The sequence below is a fragment of the Prionailurus viverrinus genome, chromosome D3 (assembly GCF_022837055.1).
Source record: "Prionailurus viverrinus isolate Anna chromosome D3, UM_Priviv_1.0, whole genome shotgun sequence".
In the NCBI taxonomy this organism is placed as follows: Eukaryota; Metazoa; Chordata; class Mammalia; order Carnivora; family Felidae; genus Prionailurus; species Prionailurus viverrinus.
In genome coordinates, this window is record NC_062572.1 from 74,059,670 (window position 1) to 74,076,273 (window position 16,604).

Here is a 16,604-nt window from a genome sequence, read left to right on the forward strand (position 1 = left end):
AATCATTTTCTAGATATGAGATATTCGGAAACCTCATGCTGCAGAACATGTCACATACTGAAAACTTTATGAAACATTGCTTAGGAACATATTTTCCTTATAAATAATTTCCCATATATGGGCTTGAAGAGATCTTCTTTTTGGCCCAGCATGACAAAGATTCATCAGAATTTTTCATTGACATTTTGTTCCACTATAAATAAAGAATAAAATCTCAATTAACTAGTAGCTTTGGGGAATAGACTGTTCTCAGGAAATTGCATTTCTGGATGGCTCAGGGTAAAATACAAATTATTTTATAATAAAAAAATGTTTATCAGTTAGAAATTCTATGATAGCTATAAACTCAGGACTGTGGAGATGCCATTCTGCACAGGCCTTGTCCGTAAATCCCACACCATCTCTGTAAAGTAGCCATGTCTTTTCTATGGAATGAACACAGAGTATAGAAGAGTTGAATGACATCTCCAAGGTCACAGTTACTAACGCAGGGACAGGATGTACGGCTGCATAGCGGTGATATTCTTTCCCTGATTGCTGGAGGATCACAAAAGTATACCAGGAAGGAGGACCAAAGTGAGTAAAAAAATCCCAGGGATGAGAAAGTACAACATGTTTTCAGAATCTACAGGTAAATCTCTTTTGCTAAAGAAGATGATTCCTAGAGTAATCACAAGATAATAAGCTAGAAAAGGGCAGAGTAGTGACTTAGGAGGATCAAATGGAAAACTGAGATTAAGATGGAAAGTGTGTAATGTGGATTGATGGAAGTGAAAATAAATGAAAGAAACAGTGGCTGGACTTATCTTCCAAAAGAAGAAACAGGCAATTGAGTGAATAATTGGCTATGAAGAATGAGGGAGAAAGTGAAGTCCAAGGTGGCTCAGTTGTCTGAATCCTATGTTTTGAGGACCACAGTTATAAACAAATGGAAAGAGGGAAGTGAGTGAGACGGTACTCTCTGAGAGGAAAGGGAGAGTCAGAGAGTAGAGTTTGCTGAGCACGAAGGGGCAAGAGACATCTAAATGCAGATATACTGTGGATGTGGGGAAGTGGTAGGAATTCAAGATGGAGTCACAACTGAAAAGTGGATCCTAGAATCATTTTCAGAGAGGTGAAAGTTTTAGTGCCTCATAGATAGATGACAACTCCCAGAAAAAGAATTTGAAGGAAAAGAAGAAATTTGAAAAATGAAATTTAAAGTAAATCTGCATTTTATGAGGGAATAAAGAAAGAGGTACCAGAGGTAGGATAACAATGGTGGTATCATTTTTAGAAGACAGGAAGGGAGAGAATTTCAAGGACAAGGCAGTTTTAAATACAATGGTTCCTTGATGCAAAGTTCCCATAGTTCTTTTTCCCTTCTAATATTTTATTATAAAAATATTACATGCTCAGAAAAAATTTTACAGTGAACTTCCCTACACCCACTACCTAGATTCTATCATTAACATGTTTTTTTCTACTTTTGCCTCTTATATATCTATTCATCTATCCATCCACCTTAATTTTTGATGCATTTCAAAGGACATTGCAGACATCCATTCACTTTACCCCTAAATACTTCAGCAAGTGTATAAGATGCTATTGTGTTTGGAGTATTCCATTGATTTGATTGTATAATCATAAGGGAAAAAATAAAAACTATAGTATTTGTACAGAATCAATTGTAAGAAGTATCCTGGTTTCAGGAATATTTCTATGAATCTTAGAACTGAGAAAACATAATACCAACAAATCCTGTAGAAAGGTTTACAAGGCAAGATACCTATTAGGCTGAAAAATTATGATAGTATTTATGACCTTTATATCTGACATTTCTATAGATTGGTGAGGTCAAAAGCCAGATGTCTGAGAGAGCCATGGTGAATAAATAAATAGGTAATGTGCAAGATAGACCACCCCTAAAAATATGGCAGCAAAATACAGAAAAGAAATTGATTTCTTGATGGAGAAAATGGAAATGCTCACTTAAGCTGGTTTCCTTAATGGCACACATGTTCTTTTGGGTGGAAGCAGTGATGGCGTTTAACTCTGACAGTTGAAAATATTTTTAAATTATATGATCATTGACTTATATGATTGCCTCACTAACTAATTAAGTTTCTCTAAGGTTTTAAAATGTTCTTGTGACATGAATACTATTCATGTTGTGCTTTGGTCAGTCTGAGAGGTATACTTGTAAAAGTTGGAAGAGATTGGGTTAATATGATAGTTCACTAACCCCAAAACGTAATCTGGAAGTTATATTTATGGTCACAGTGTCTAGATATCCATTTGTGTGTGTGTGTGTGTGTGTGTGTGTGTGTGTGTGTGTATGGGTGTGTGTGTGAGAGAGAGAGACAGAGAGACAGAGAGGAAGAGAGACAGAGAGACAGAGACAGAGACAAAGAGAGATTTGGTGACTTCTATTAAAGAACAAAACCAGATTTTAAAAATCAAGTATTACAGGATATTAAGAAATCTTGTTCTGAGTAATCAAGGTTATACTATAAAAACAGAATCCTCTATGGCTAATTGTCTTTATAAAAGGAGATATTTCCAATATTTACAAAATAAATTGATTTTTGGAGAGTAAAAATCATTCTATTTATACATCATGTGAAATATACCAGAAATTTAATCTATTGCATACTAATGCGGATGAATTTAGAATGATGGCATTCCCCACAGAGTACATAATTATAAAAGTTGTATGAGACTGATGTCTGGATTTCTGCATTGTTTCTGCATTTTTCTGAGGTTTTCATGAAACCATATGGATATTTTATGCAGAGTCACTTATTTCTTTATGAATTCAAAATGTGGCTTCTCTGAAGTTTGATCACTAGAATAGCAAAAATGAGGTAATACAGAAAGGTTTTTAAACCTATTTTTCTAAAAAATATAATTGACAATTTTTCTCCTATGAGCATAAACTATCTGAATTGATGAATTGACATAAACAAAGAGCTCAAACCTGTTGTTTCTTCTTGAAAATAGAGTTAGAAAAAGTTAGAAAAAAATAAACAATCAATTTGGGAGGAAGCTACAAATATCCCTTTAATAGCAAACTATCTAAAAATGATCTGAAATATCCAGGAAATTAACTGAGAGGCCTCTTGACCTGGGCATTATATGCAAAATAACATAGGAAGTCAGAGTAGACCTATATAACTTGAGTTGTGGGAGCCTGCCAATAAACAACTCAGGTGTTTAGTTTTGATTTTGTAGTTTCTCTCTTGTTAATAAGTGATCAGGAAACCTCAGAAAAGCATCAAAAGAAAGGGGGAGATCTAGAAGTGTTCTGGTGAATTCATTTCTCATGATCATTGATGATTTTCCTGAAACCTTTCTATTCTGGAATGTACCTAAACCAAGAAGAAGCAGAAACAAACTGAATTATGAGTGCAGAATCTCTACAGCCTCCTCTGCTTATTGTTAGCTTGTTTCCAGGAGTAAATTCCACAAAGTATGATGTCAGCTCTACTCTGTATTGATTAGGCACTGCTGTAGGTCCTAAGGACAACAAGACACATTAGATAGTGTTTTTGTCCTTGAGGGCTTCTTATTCATCCTTAGTAACTATTTTCCAACATGAACTTTATAGAACGACTATTTCTAGATCACTTTAAATCCTTCTGTAAAGCTCTCCCTTACCCATTATAAATGTAAAATAAACACTTCCCTTGTATACAGGGTTTTTAATGGATTCAGAGCCATCTGGGACAATATTTAACTCATGTCTTCAACACAGTTGATCACTTTATTCCCTCCAGTATTTTGGAAACTTTGCTATTTTCTTCAGTTACTGTTGGCCCAGTGAATTCAGGACTTAGATTCCAATGTGCAACAGAACACAAATAGGTAGAACTAAGAAAGCATGTCTTCTTAATTGGGGCTATTAGATCTTGGTATTACCTCAGAGAAGGAATTAACATACCTGTTGGATTATTATTTAATACTTCAAGCATAAGTTAGACACCTGTCACCTAGACAAAAAAGAAGACAGAAAAATATCAACATCAGATTTGAGGGATTTCCTAGGAAGCAAGAGCATCTCTTCTACCCTGGTGAAATGGTGAAAGAAAACTCATTAGTAAAATAAAAACATCCAAAATGTTGCCCTTTCTAATATTTAACTGTAAAAAATATAAATAAACCCAAGAAGGGAAAGATGATAAGCTACTAACAGTTTGTCAGTAGTTAAATTATTGGATCATTTTCTCTTATGGGGAAGGATGTAGTGCTGTATGATGGCTCTTGGTGTTTCATTTTGGGTATCCAGGAAGAAGGGTATAGGGGCAGTGTGTAGGGGAGTGGCATCCCAAAAGGAAAAAGGGGTACAAAAGAGGAAAGATATTTGAAGACATTTTTCACCCTTGCATTATTCAAACAAAGGCAAACTCAAACTATCTACTTAATAATAAACCATATTTATGATTCTTCTCCAAGGCATCAGGAGATTTCAGTTATATGATGTTATGATGTTTATGTTCACAATGTTTCACTGCTTAGCTGGAAATGAGTCTAACTGGGATCAAGATAGGGAAGAGAGCAGGAATGTGCTGATTTATTCCTTCTGCTACTCTCTCCATCACCACCACCACCACCATTTCACACTGTAACTTGTCTTCTCTCTCTTCTTCTCCTGCCCACACTCTCCTTCTCTTTCCAGCATAACAATCTCTTGTCCACTTCACTCTGCTTTTCTTCAAAGCGTACTTTGTAGAATTTTATTTTTTCTTTTTGTCTAAGAAAAAGCATACACTTTAAGAATATAGTAGTCAACTCCCACTTACCAGTTGAATAGCTTTGAGCAAGTCCCTTATCTTCTTTGAACTTTGACTTTCCCACCTCCAAGACATGAGTAATGAAGATATTATTTAAAAGGCCTATTTTTAAAGAGTATATAAAACGATGTAGGTGAAGATGTGTTACTGGAGTTTAAGTACCTCTGGGACAGGGAGAGGGCCCCTGAGTTTTACCCTTTCTTTCTCTGGGTTCCAGTTCATGAATATAATAGACAAAAAAGATGCTGATAACCAAATGGAAATCAGGGATCCTAGCAAATCATGTAATAACTCTGGAATAACTGGGTAGTAGTGGCTGGGAGACTTCTTCCTCCCTCCCTGGCTGCAGTACTATTGGGCCCATGAGCTGTGAGCTAGAACAGACAGTAGAGACCTACTTGCCCTGCTGAAGTTAGGGCCTTTCCTTCTTTGCTTAAGGAATGCAGCCTTCAGAAAGTTCAAGGCCAAAGAATTAGGAGTCAGAGCACAGGCAGGTTTAAGAACTTGAGAAATGACCATTAGCATATTAGTCCCACCCTCTCACCTCAAACAGAGAGGTAGCTCAATGAAAGCCACCTTACTTGTTATTCACAGTAGCCCCTCCTTTGCAACTTATGTGGGGGGGGGGGAGGGTTACAAAGGGGTAGAGAGGTGGGCAGAAGCACCTCATTAACACACCCTCGGTGTTTCCCTTATTTTTCAAGAGAGAGGAGAAGGTTAGAAGAGCACAAAGCTTCTGTCCCCAGAAGTGACTTTTAGGTATGTTTCTCACCTTTAAAATAGAATACACATGGTAGACTAAATGCTTTAAGATTGATGCCAAAGCTTACATGCTTGAAATTCGATCACTCAGGAGGAATGCCTGAGGCTATTGTATCAAGATTAATACAGCCACTCACTTTTTGTTCAATATATTGTCAACATGAAAAGCTAGAGAATATTACACATTTCCTGTGTACATGTTTCTTATTTCTTCCAAAGCCTCAAAAGCTCTTTGCATGTGAGACGCGTGTATGACTGTATGATACGTCCATTTTCCCCCAAAGAACAAAGTAGTTATTTAATAGTAAATATATGTGAGAATGAAATTATGGTTCACATAGAAACTAGACTAAGACAGGCCATTTCATTTGTCAGGCATCACAGAATGGGTCAGAAACCAAGTGGAGATGTGAACCCAAGCCTCTTCAAAACTACCCATTTTATCTGTATTCTTAAGGGTGAGGAAGTGGAAAATGAGACAGAAAATGGGAAAAAGTAGGCAAAGATGTGAAAATTAATATTGAAATCAAAATCATGCTCCCCACTGGCCTCTGATTTGACTCATGGGACTCTGCTCACTCCATTCCTGCTGCAGCCTAATTTCACATTTCTCACCAAGAATCATTTGAGTTGGGAGAACCCTCTGCAGAAAGATGCTAGCAGGAGTTTGCACCTGGCAGTCATACATTATGTACCTAATGAGCAAATGAAATGTTTAATAACTGTACTGTGACAATAAAGCTTAAAACAGTAAATTCCTGCTGAGGCTGCTTATCTACACCTGATGCACACGGCTGGCCCATCTGAGATCTTCAGCTTCATTTGTATTTTATCCCCTTAGTGGGTCCTGCTGAGGAAAGTAACATTAAAACCAAAGCAGTGCTTATTTAATTAGTTGTATATCGTTGTAGGCCCATTTATTTAGCACATCAGCATCATGTGTTCTACCTAAGGGTCGCCTGAAACACTTCTTCAACATGCACCCTGGGTAGGGGGAAATCTATAGTGGTTTCAGATTGAGCATTTGTAAATTTAAATTTTTCAATTAATCATGGGTAATGTAAACTCACAGTAATTTAACATTGCCTATTTTTAGTTGAATTGTCCATTGTTAATTTGAAATAAAACAGCGAAACAACCAGAATTGTTATGGTTTCTCATTAATAATTTTAAGAGAAAATAATAGAACATTTTCTTGTGGAAGGCACCAGTTCAACTCCTACATTATAGTAATTGAATTTTAAGGATATACTTGCCAGAGATTTCTTTGGATTCATTTTTTACCTTGGATTAACTGATGCTTCCTGAATCTTATGGAGAGCAAAGAAATCCAAACGTAAAGTTAAGTACAGGTAGAACAGCTGTGTTCTCCTTCCTTGTATACTTTTTAGTTAATCGCTTAAAGATTAGATTGTTAGACCTTTATAGATAACAAAGAAATTGAGACCAAAAGAGTAGGCTGTGGAGCCACAGTCACAAAACTATACAATTGGGACTCCTAAGTCCCAAGTTAGGACTCAATTTCAATATTTATTTCTTTGCACACACATTCTGTTTTGGGAATTTATTGTATAGATCATACATATTTTACTCTCATGAGAAGAAAAAAAGTAAGTCATACAAGAAATCAGAAACCTTTTGTCATGAAGACCAGGTTGGTCTTCAGGATTGGGAACCTCTCATCTCTCAGAGGCCAGTCTGTAGGGAGACAATTCTTCAGAGCACCAGTGCCAGCCCTCTTATCACTTCTGCCCCCCTCAGCTTTGTTCACATCCTCTCTGAAAGTGACATGGATTTTCTTGTTCACATCTGAAAGTCATCCTTCGTCTTTGGGAGTGATCACAGAGATTCTTGACTACCAGGTTAAGGTTATATTAGATTACTAGCTGAGAGCCATAGAAAGAATTCCTTTAATTTTTGTCTTTCTTTTAGTTACTCCCTAGATCTACAAAAAATAGGAAAAGCTATCAAAAATTCTGTCATTTCTCGGGGCACATGGTTAGCTCAATCAGTTAAGCGGCCAACTTCGGCTCAGGTCATGATCTCGCGGTCTGTGGGTTCGAGCCCTACGTCGGGCTCTGTGCTGACAGCTCAGAGCCTGGAGCCTGTTTCAGATTCTGTGTCTCCCTCTCTCTGATCCTCCCCTGTTCATGCTCTGTCTCTCCCTGTCTCAAAAATAAGTAAAACATTTTAAAAAATTTAAAAAAAATTCTGTCATTCTCAATGTTGAAGAACAGAAGTTCAATACCCTAATGTAAATGGTTTCTCTAATTGCTACTGTTTCCATGAGTTCTTTGGGAGAGCAGGATTGTGGTTCTCTTTCAGTGTGTCCAAATACCCCCGGGTACAGCAAAGGCAGCCGAGGGTGAAGAATGAGTACATAGAGAATAGGGGGGACCAGGGCTGCAAGAACAAAGCTGGCTTTTAAACTGGTTTCTGAGGGCAGTGTAGGAAAGGTCAAACCGCAATGGAAGAAGTGTGGCGACACCCCCCTGTTACTAAAATCTAGAAAGCTTCTGTAGGAAGGAATGGTCCCTCAACAACTGGAATTCCTCAGTAGGTAAGAAGCAGTAAGATGATTCCCAGCGTCCTCTTCAGATTGGACTGAGCTCCCAGCCATCACTTTCTAATACAAATGCTAAATGATTACGCTGCTTTCTCACTTGAACACAGTTGATGCCATGAGACTGGTGATTTCATATAAAGATGTTTGTTTGGTTTGAATGGTGTAGAAAATGAATTCAGAATTTAACCATTGGCGTAAGCCACAAGGTAAAGGATTAAAGGCATGTCTCATGGCCCTGTGGAAGGATAAGGATGCACACTAGAAAATCCAGACAAGAACCTGTAACACATGGTGAACTACGAGTACGTAAATAAGGGAAGAGGTTCAACTTGGTGAGCTTGTGAGGACCCAAGTTTCACCAGTGTCCAGGCTTAAAACAGCGGTGGTTCAGAGTAGAAAATGCTGAATCTATCCAAATGCAAATATAACATAGCAACAGAGCTAGTGCACATGTAAGAACATGAGCATCCACTTTCAAATATAGCATGTTTTCATAGGAGTCTTTGTTTTACGATATCTGCTCTCTTTTACTTATGGGCAGTTTTGGGACCCAAGTTGTCTTTTTGGATACTGGAAAATCTCTCCTGAGAAATATCCCTTATACTCTTTTCTTAATTCCCATTCAGGAAAGGGAAAGAAAAATATTTAAGGCCATAAACTACATCAGACAAACCCTATTAACAATGAACTCTAAACAAGGGTTCAGATTCTTCACCTATACTGGAATTTCATGGAATTTAATTCAACCTTGATCTTTTGATCTCCAGGGACCTCAGTGTTCTGTTCAGCAAAATAAAGGGAAGGTCACTAGATAAACTCCAAGAGCCCTCAAGGGGCCAGCATTCTGAATTTCTTTGAATCTGTGAATATTACTTGAGAAAAGGCAGTCACTTGAGGTTTAAACACTCTGTGTGGTCTTTGAAGCTGAAACAATGTCTTTGGTTCCTTTTGTAAAATGCAGTGTCTTATATATTGTTCAACACTCAGTAGGTTCTGAATGTATAACTGTTGCCTGGACACTAGAGAAATCAATTATTATTATGATCTTTATAATAGGTCTGAATTATGGTACTCTTTAGGCATACTTGCATCATATTGTAATATAAGTATTTTAGATGCAGTATAATACACTGTGGATCTCCCCAAGTGTTTAGGATCCAGGGCAGAAAATACACCATCAAAATATACTTTTATAGTGAGAACTATAATTTCCCCACATGCAAAACTACCAAAAAAAAAAAGTACTCAAATAAATACTAGGGAATTCTTTAGAACAATCTAATAAATTCTGAAAATCTTTATTCTTGTATCTTTCCTAGGATGAAACAGGCACAGCTTGTTTGAATTTCCTACACAATAAGCTGTGCTTTTGTTACTGACTTTTTCTTGTGTCATTCTCTTTGCAGATATCTATGTTAAAGTGAATTGATTTCCAATATGCATTAGACACACACTGCCTATGTTTAAGAGTTGAAGTGTAAATTTTTCAGACATAGTTTAGTTTATTAAAAATTTTAAAGCTAAAAGTTAAAAATAAATAAGTAGATTTCATAATCAAGAAAACCTAAGTCAAAAATAGAGATAAAAATAAAAGATAAATAAGGATATGTACAGAAATCCGTGTTGGTTTTTAAAGTGTACCTACTCTATTAAATATAGGGAAGGAAGAGGTGGCTTGTGGAATGTTCTAAGAGAAGCAGCTTTCTGTGGCAATAAAGCTAAACTCAGATTTAAGCAAAGCATGGTGAACATTCTAGAAGGGAAGATAAACATAATCCAGAAACTGTAACTCAAAGTAGGGGTTCAATAGCTACCTTCTCAAGGTTCACCAGCCCTCTATGAAAATTCCTCTTTAAACTTTGTGCTTTCACTTAATTATCTACAATATTAATGTCAACCACATATATTGGAGCATCTGGAGAGCCATTTTATAGCATCACTTTGCCAGGGGTTTTAGTTCCTGCCTTTGAGTTTACAACTAAGTTGGCTCCAAGAACACTGCATTTATAGTCATAGTCTAAAGAGAAAAATGAAAGAGGTAGATTTAATATACAAATATTTTGTTCATATCCAATGGAGACTAGCTGGCATTACATTCTGCAGAAGAAAGAAGGTTTGCCTCTTGTTCAACCCAAGGAAATTGGTAGTGAAAACTGAGCATATAAGACAAATCCAAAATGACTTTTGACATAGCGGTCAGTACCACATTTATATGGCTGTTTTGTTTTATCCAAACTACCTCATCCGTCATATTAAATAAATGATGTAACTTTAAATTGTGCTATTTTTATAGGACTTTGCTATTTGATTTTAAATGTGTTTTGGTTTATGGGGCGCGTGGGTGGCTTGGTCGATTAAGCATCCGACTTCGGCTCAGGTCACAATCTCATGGTCCGTGGGTTCGAGCCCCACGTCGGGCTCTGTGCTGACTGCTCAGAGCCTGGAGCCTGCTTCAGATTCTGTGTCTCCCTCTCTCTCTGCCCCTCCCCTGTTCATGCTCTGTCTCTCTCTGTCTCAAAAGTAAATAAATATTTTAAAAAATTAAAAATAAAAAAATAAATGTGTTTTGGTTTAATAGCACAGTATAAGAACTACAAGTTTATAAAAGCTATGCCATGTGTTATGTTTATACATATTTAAATAGAATTGTAATAAAAGTAGTTTAAATTCATGCAGAGGTTTATTAGAATTTTGTTTGCCCCTCTATGTTAAAACTCAATTCAACCATGAGAAACCATAATACAATAAATAGTTTCTACACTCAAGTTAGTTATATTGGATGGGCTAGATCAACACATTAATGATAGAACCTTAATTTGTTCAGTGGAGTTAGTTATATCTTGGTACAAACCTTTCCTCTGCCTGCCCTTTTCTAAATGTGTGAGCTTGGGTAAGTTAATTTCTCTCCACTTTGGCATTCTCATATATGAACTGACAATAATGGCATTTGTTAGAATTGTTTTGAAAATTAAATATTAATAATAGGTTGCCCTCTTTGAACAAGTTATAGGCACCAACCATTTTAATTACCTCATCTTATTTAATCCTCACAAATTATCATTCCCCTTTTACAGAAGACTAAACAGGCAAGGAAAGTTAAGTCAGTTAACCAAGGGATTACGTGGCTAGTACACAGCTGAGCTTTCTAGGATCTGAATGTAGATTAGACTGATAAATCCCAAATTCTCCCCACTATGTTATTTTGCCTAAAATGACAAAGTACTTAGCATAGGTCTAGAGTTTAGTAGACATTCAGTTAATATTATATTCTCTCTTAAAGAAAATGATTCATACTCCTGTCTCTGTACGTCTTTTCATCTGAGCTACCAAAAACTTAAGATCACCCTCTAGTGATAAATCACTCCAACTGCAAACTTTTGATCCCTGAAGTTTAAGAGTGAAAGAAAACAAGTATGAAGGAATTCATGTCAAGCCATATAAAGATGAAGGAATGAGAAAAGTTTCTTTGTTATGATTTATCATGCTATTTTGCCTAGCATATACACAACTGCTAGTCTATTAGACTGTTTGCATTATTTTTTCCCAATAAGCAAATGTGCTAGTAGAATAATCTCTGAGTTTTATTAACTAGGATTATGTGTACCAAAGTATGATCAAAACAAAAAATTTCCCCCCAGATTTTGCATTAGTACACTGTTAGCATCATTAGAACTCAAATGTCATTGATGATATAAGAGAACTTGGGCAAACTTCTTTCCATGGTTTAATTCAATACCTTCTATGCTGAGGTTTTGGTTACAAAGCTAAGAATGAAAAGGTCCTTAGGTATGTGAGGTATACTAGCTGATTCAGTAAGCCTTCATAAAACTTTTATTTTAGGCTCTAAGGACAAATTATATCACTGCTATAAGCTAAGCAGGATTTATAAGGCAAATTTCAGATCCCCCAAGAAAAGATAGCCATTGTTTATAACAGAAATGTCATCTAGTAGAAACTCAGCAGTTCCCACAAATGATTTTCATGAACATTAGAATTTCTTTTATTGAGAGAAACTATACTGGTAAGGACAGAATAACTTTTTTCCCCCCAAAAGAGAATTAATAATGAGATTCTATCAGTTTAGCCATGAAGGATTTTGTTTTACTATAACATCTAATACTCTTTGGAGACCAGGAGTGACCATACCTTTTAATTGCACAAATATCCCTCAGTACTGTTCAACAATTTAGGCTTCATTTAGGCAGGCTAACACAGGGCTTTCTGGCCCAAAGCTGAGACCGGCACCAAATGAGTTCCACTGACACTTTGTAGGGTGTGATGAACAGTCTGGAATGCCCAGGCAACGTTTTCACAGCGTGATTTGGAATCCACTTGAAATTACATATGACTGGTGAAGATTCATCTGAAGAGACCTAATCAGAATTTGTCTTCCATTCAATAGAAATAAAATGAGCCCATTTATTGTGTCATAATCCATCTCTATACTACAGAATGAACAATAACCTAGAATCAATGCCAACCCACTGGAATTAGCTTACACACTTGAGAGATTTTTCCCCAGGATGTTTTATACATTACTTTCATCACTCTGTGTTTTCTATTTCAGGGCCTGCTCTTCCCAAGACTCATGTTAAAACAGCCTCTCTTGGGTTGGCTGGTAAGGCAAGATCTCCTTTGCTTCCTGTATCTGTGCCAACAGCTCCTGAAGTATCTGAGGAAAGCCACAAAGCAACAGAGGATCCAGCCAACGTAAGTCCATCCTTGAAATTTATGCTGCATCAGGTGAAGCAGTGACTACTACTGTACTCAAAAAGCAATCTTAAAAACACAAGCAGATGACTACAGAATGTGTGACTTTATTTAGTTATTTGAGAGGAAAAGTTTGTAGCTAGAGGAAAAAGCTAAAAAGTGATCACATTAGAAAACTCAGAAAGAAAATCAGTGGAGACCAAAAATCTAAATTTTGAGAGAGCAAAACAGTTCTCCCCAAATGCATTGTAAGGGAGATTTGAAAAGATGCTACCTAAAAGCAGAAATTTAGAAAACTCTGGAGTGTTTCTGAATATAATTCAAGGGAAAGCATTTGAAAGGAGAGCAAAAAACTGACCTATGTGCCTTGAAAAATCACAGTGAAAGGGGGAAAAAAGATGAAATAACAGGTTAGAATCATCTCATTTGAATGTACAATTTTTTTTCTTAACTTTATTGTTTTCGGTACTGCAAACAATAAGATATTTTAACTACTTGGAAACTACTGAATATGTGTATGTGTGTGAATGTTTGGCACAAGTATGTTATATGATTAACATACCTTTTTGTATGCTTTAAAAAGATTCAAATTTATAAGAATCCATTGCACTACTTTTCAGGATTTGGCTGTTTAGTACGATATTTGTTTAGTCTCAGGGTTGGTTGGCCATATCTCAAGTCAGATCAGATTCCTAAATTTATGTAATATAGCTCATCTTGTAATGTCAGATGAACCAATATGCATTTAAGTTTGATTCTAAGGAGTGATAGCCAAAGGTATAATATTAAAAGCAGTAAAATTACACATTAAAGGATATGGAGACACAGGGCAAATAATCTAGATCAGCATTGTCCTATAGACATATAATATGAACTACATGTGTAATTTTAAATTTCCTAGAAGCCACATTAAAAGATGTAAAAATAAATGAGATTAATTTTAACAATACCTTTCATTTGACCCAATATTTCCAAAATGTTACCATTGTGTAATAAATATTAAAAAGATGTTAAAAAGATATTTTACATTTTTTGTACTAAGTGTTCAGAATCTGGTGTGTATTTTATACGTATAACACATTCCAAATCAGACTAGTCACATTTCAAAAATCCAATAGCTGCATGTGGCTAGTGATTGCTGTGCTACACAATGATACCTAGATAATTCAAGAAAAACAACGAGCAAACATGTTAGGAAATGAGTTATCAACTAATCACCTCCCTTCAACCTCACTCTTCATATGTAGACCAGTCTTTTGAGCCAAATTGTCCACTTTTCAATTCCCATTCAGCTCTGGAGATTATATGGTGTATGACCAAATCATTCACTGACATGCTGAGATTTCTGCAAGACATACCATTTTCAACTAGTTTAATACCATGCATTTTCAGCTGTTTCCTCGGTGCTAGAGTGAGTGAGGACCTACCCCCCATAAACACTGGTGGAGAACTCCACCAGTGTTCTCTTGGGATCAACAGTATTTATTTGGCAGGATTAGATACCCATTCTGACCAGGTAGTGAGTAATGCTTTCTGTCCTATACAGAACTAGAAATCATGACTCAGGCCTCATTAGCCCAATAACTGAATCAAATGAATGGCCAAGAATGATCAAGTAGGGCAGATCTGCATTAGTCAAAATAAAGGGTATGTTGAGACAAGAAAGAAAAAAGCTATTATAGAGAATATGTTCATTAAGACTTCTGCAGGTTGACCTCTTCATTTTACCCACCAATCATATTGGTGGCTATAAGATTGCCTTTACTACTGTGCTGTGCACATAGCCAACTCTGGTTTGGGGCGAGAATTTTGTTTCCACCCGCAAAACAAAGCCATAATCTTCAGACCTTTCACTGATCAAGGCAAAGCCCATCAAACTCCCACACAAAAATGTACCTATGTTGTGTTATGAAGAAAAGAAACATGGTGATATACATTGTGTTCATATCCTGCTGGATGAGATTGGAAGGAAAAAGGAGAACATATTGAATATGAACCATGTCCTGGCCACTGTGATAGTCACTAAACATGCTACAAGATACTTAGCCTATGAAATAGAAATCATCATTTTGTAGCTGAGAAGAACTGTATATCCGAGAGGCTCACTAACTTAACTGAGACCACACAGACAGTGTGAAATGAGATTTTTTTTTTCTTTTCACTCTAAAGCTTTTTCCTCAACACAGGGATGAAGTTAGTGAAACAGTATGCAATCATTCCTCTCCTCACCACCTCTCTTATTGACATCTTCATTCAATGCTTCTATTCTGAGCACAGCCTCTCGCTATGGCTATGAGCCACTGTGTCATGCTTGAGAATACAGAGTAAACCAACTAGACATGGCCACTGCCTTCATAAAGGGAATGTATTGATGTTCACCTGTCCTAACTTTTGTTTTCATTCTTTCTGTAGGTGTATGAACAGGATGATTTGAGTGAACAAATGGCAAGTTTGGAAGGGCTAATGAAGCAACTTAATGCCATCACAGGCTCGGCCTTTTAACACATATTACCCAATTGATGAGGTGTATTTTCCGGGAACTTTGCAGCATACCAATTACCCATAAACAGCACACCTGTGTCCAAGAACTCTTAACCAGTGTACAGGTCAACAATCAGGACCACTCACAGAGGATCCTGAAGCGGTTCAGAAGGAATAAGTGTCCCTTCTTTCATAGGCATCAGGAATTTCACAATGATTACTATGGGGTCCCTAAACAAAAGTAAATAAACGTCTTCACTGCAATGTCAAAGCTGAAGCTGCTAGACTAGTCCTGGGTCTTTGCCACTGCAGTGACCACACCGTCATAACTAATGCTTATGTTTTCCTTCATCGAGGCCTGTCATTTCCTTTTCCTGTAGGTCTAGTCTCACAAAATGCAAGTGCATTATTGAAGCCTGTCCCATCCCGTGGCAAATCAGTGCAAGCTCATTATTTCATTTTCAACTTCAAAGTACAAAGCGCCCACGGAAATTCTCCCACTACATAGCACCAAAGGATTGGATGTTTTCTTGACAGCACAAAAAGTAAATAAATCAACAAAAGGCAGCGAAGGCTTATGTTTTGTAACTCAGACATTCATCTTGCACCAGTGGTGGGTATTAGCAAGCGGCTATAAAATTCACCCATTTTTGCAAGTATTTGTCAATCTGCCCTTGGTTAATATTTGTGTCTGAAGAGCGGGAATATAAAAATCTGCAACTAGTGGTGTCTTGCCGGTAGGAGTCCGTTTCCTGAAAGAGGATACAATATGCAATCTTCTCAGACACACGGTAATTATGTGCTTAAGCTTGTAATAGGACACTTTTCAATTTGGGTGGCTTTTGTGCCATATCACACTGTGATGACATTTCAAAGCTTCACCAAGCCCATCTTCCCCAGAAGTCTGGACGGAAGTTTTTACCCCCCTCCGTCCTGTCCCTTCCTGAGTTCTCCATGGCTGCCAGCCTTGGATGAGGTGGCCAGCTCCCACACACTGCTTGGCCTCCTGACCAACATCCCTGTCACCCTCTGTGGAAATGGCAGACTCCCTGAGAACAGGCCCTGAGGAAGGGAAGTGAAATGGAAGGCAGTTGCACACAGTACCTGCCTTTGAGTGATGTCACTTTCCACGACAGGCTCCTCACTGACTCAGAGGGGGCAGTTTTGGTCAGTGGCCACCACCAAGCCCTATTGTCAAGGGAACCTACACTCTGCCTGAGATGCAGAGAGGAAGGTGCCTCTTGATGCTTCTGACACATTATAAATCCAGTGGATGCTTTTCAGAGCTGCATCTTCATTGTGAACTAGAATTT

General features: G+C 37.2%; 1 protein-coding gene across 1 annotated transcript in view; it reads left to right on the forward strand.

The window, feature by feature from the left end:
• DCC (DCC netrin 1 receptor) overlaps window positions 1-15,620 on the forward strand; it is a 1,137,854-nt gene extending 1,122,234 nt beyond the window's left edge. Inside the window, exons 28-29 of the mRNA XM_047828892.1 lie at window positions 12,668-12,810; window positions 15,223-15,620. Coding sequence (XP_047684848.1) covers window positions 12,668-12,810; window positions 15,223-15,312 — 233 coding nt within the window. The 3' untranslated portion in view covers window positions 15,313-15,620. The remainder of the gene's footprint in view (window positions 1-12,667; window positions 12,811-15,222) is intronic.
• Window positions 15,621-16,604: the final 984 nt, after the last annotated feature.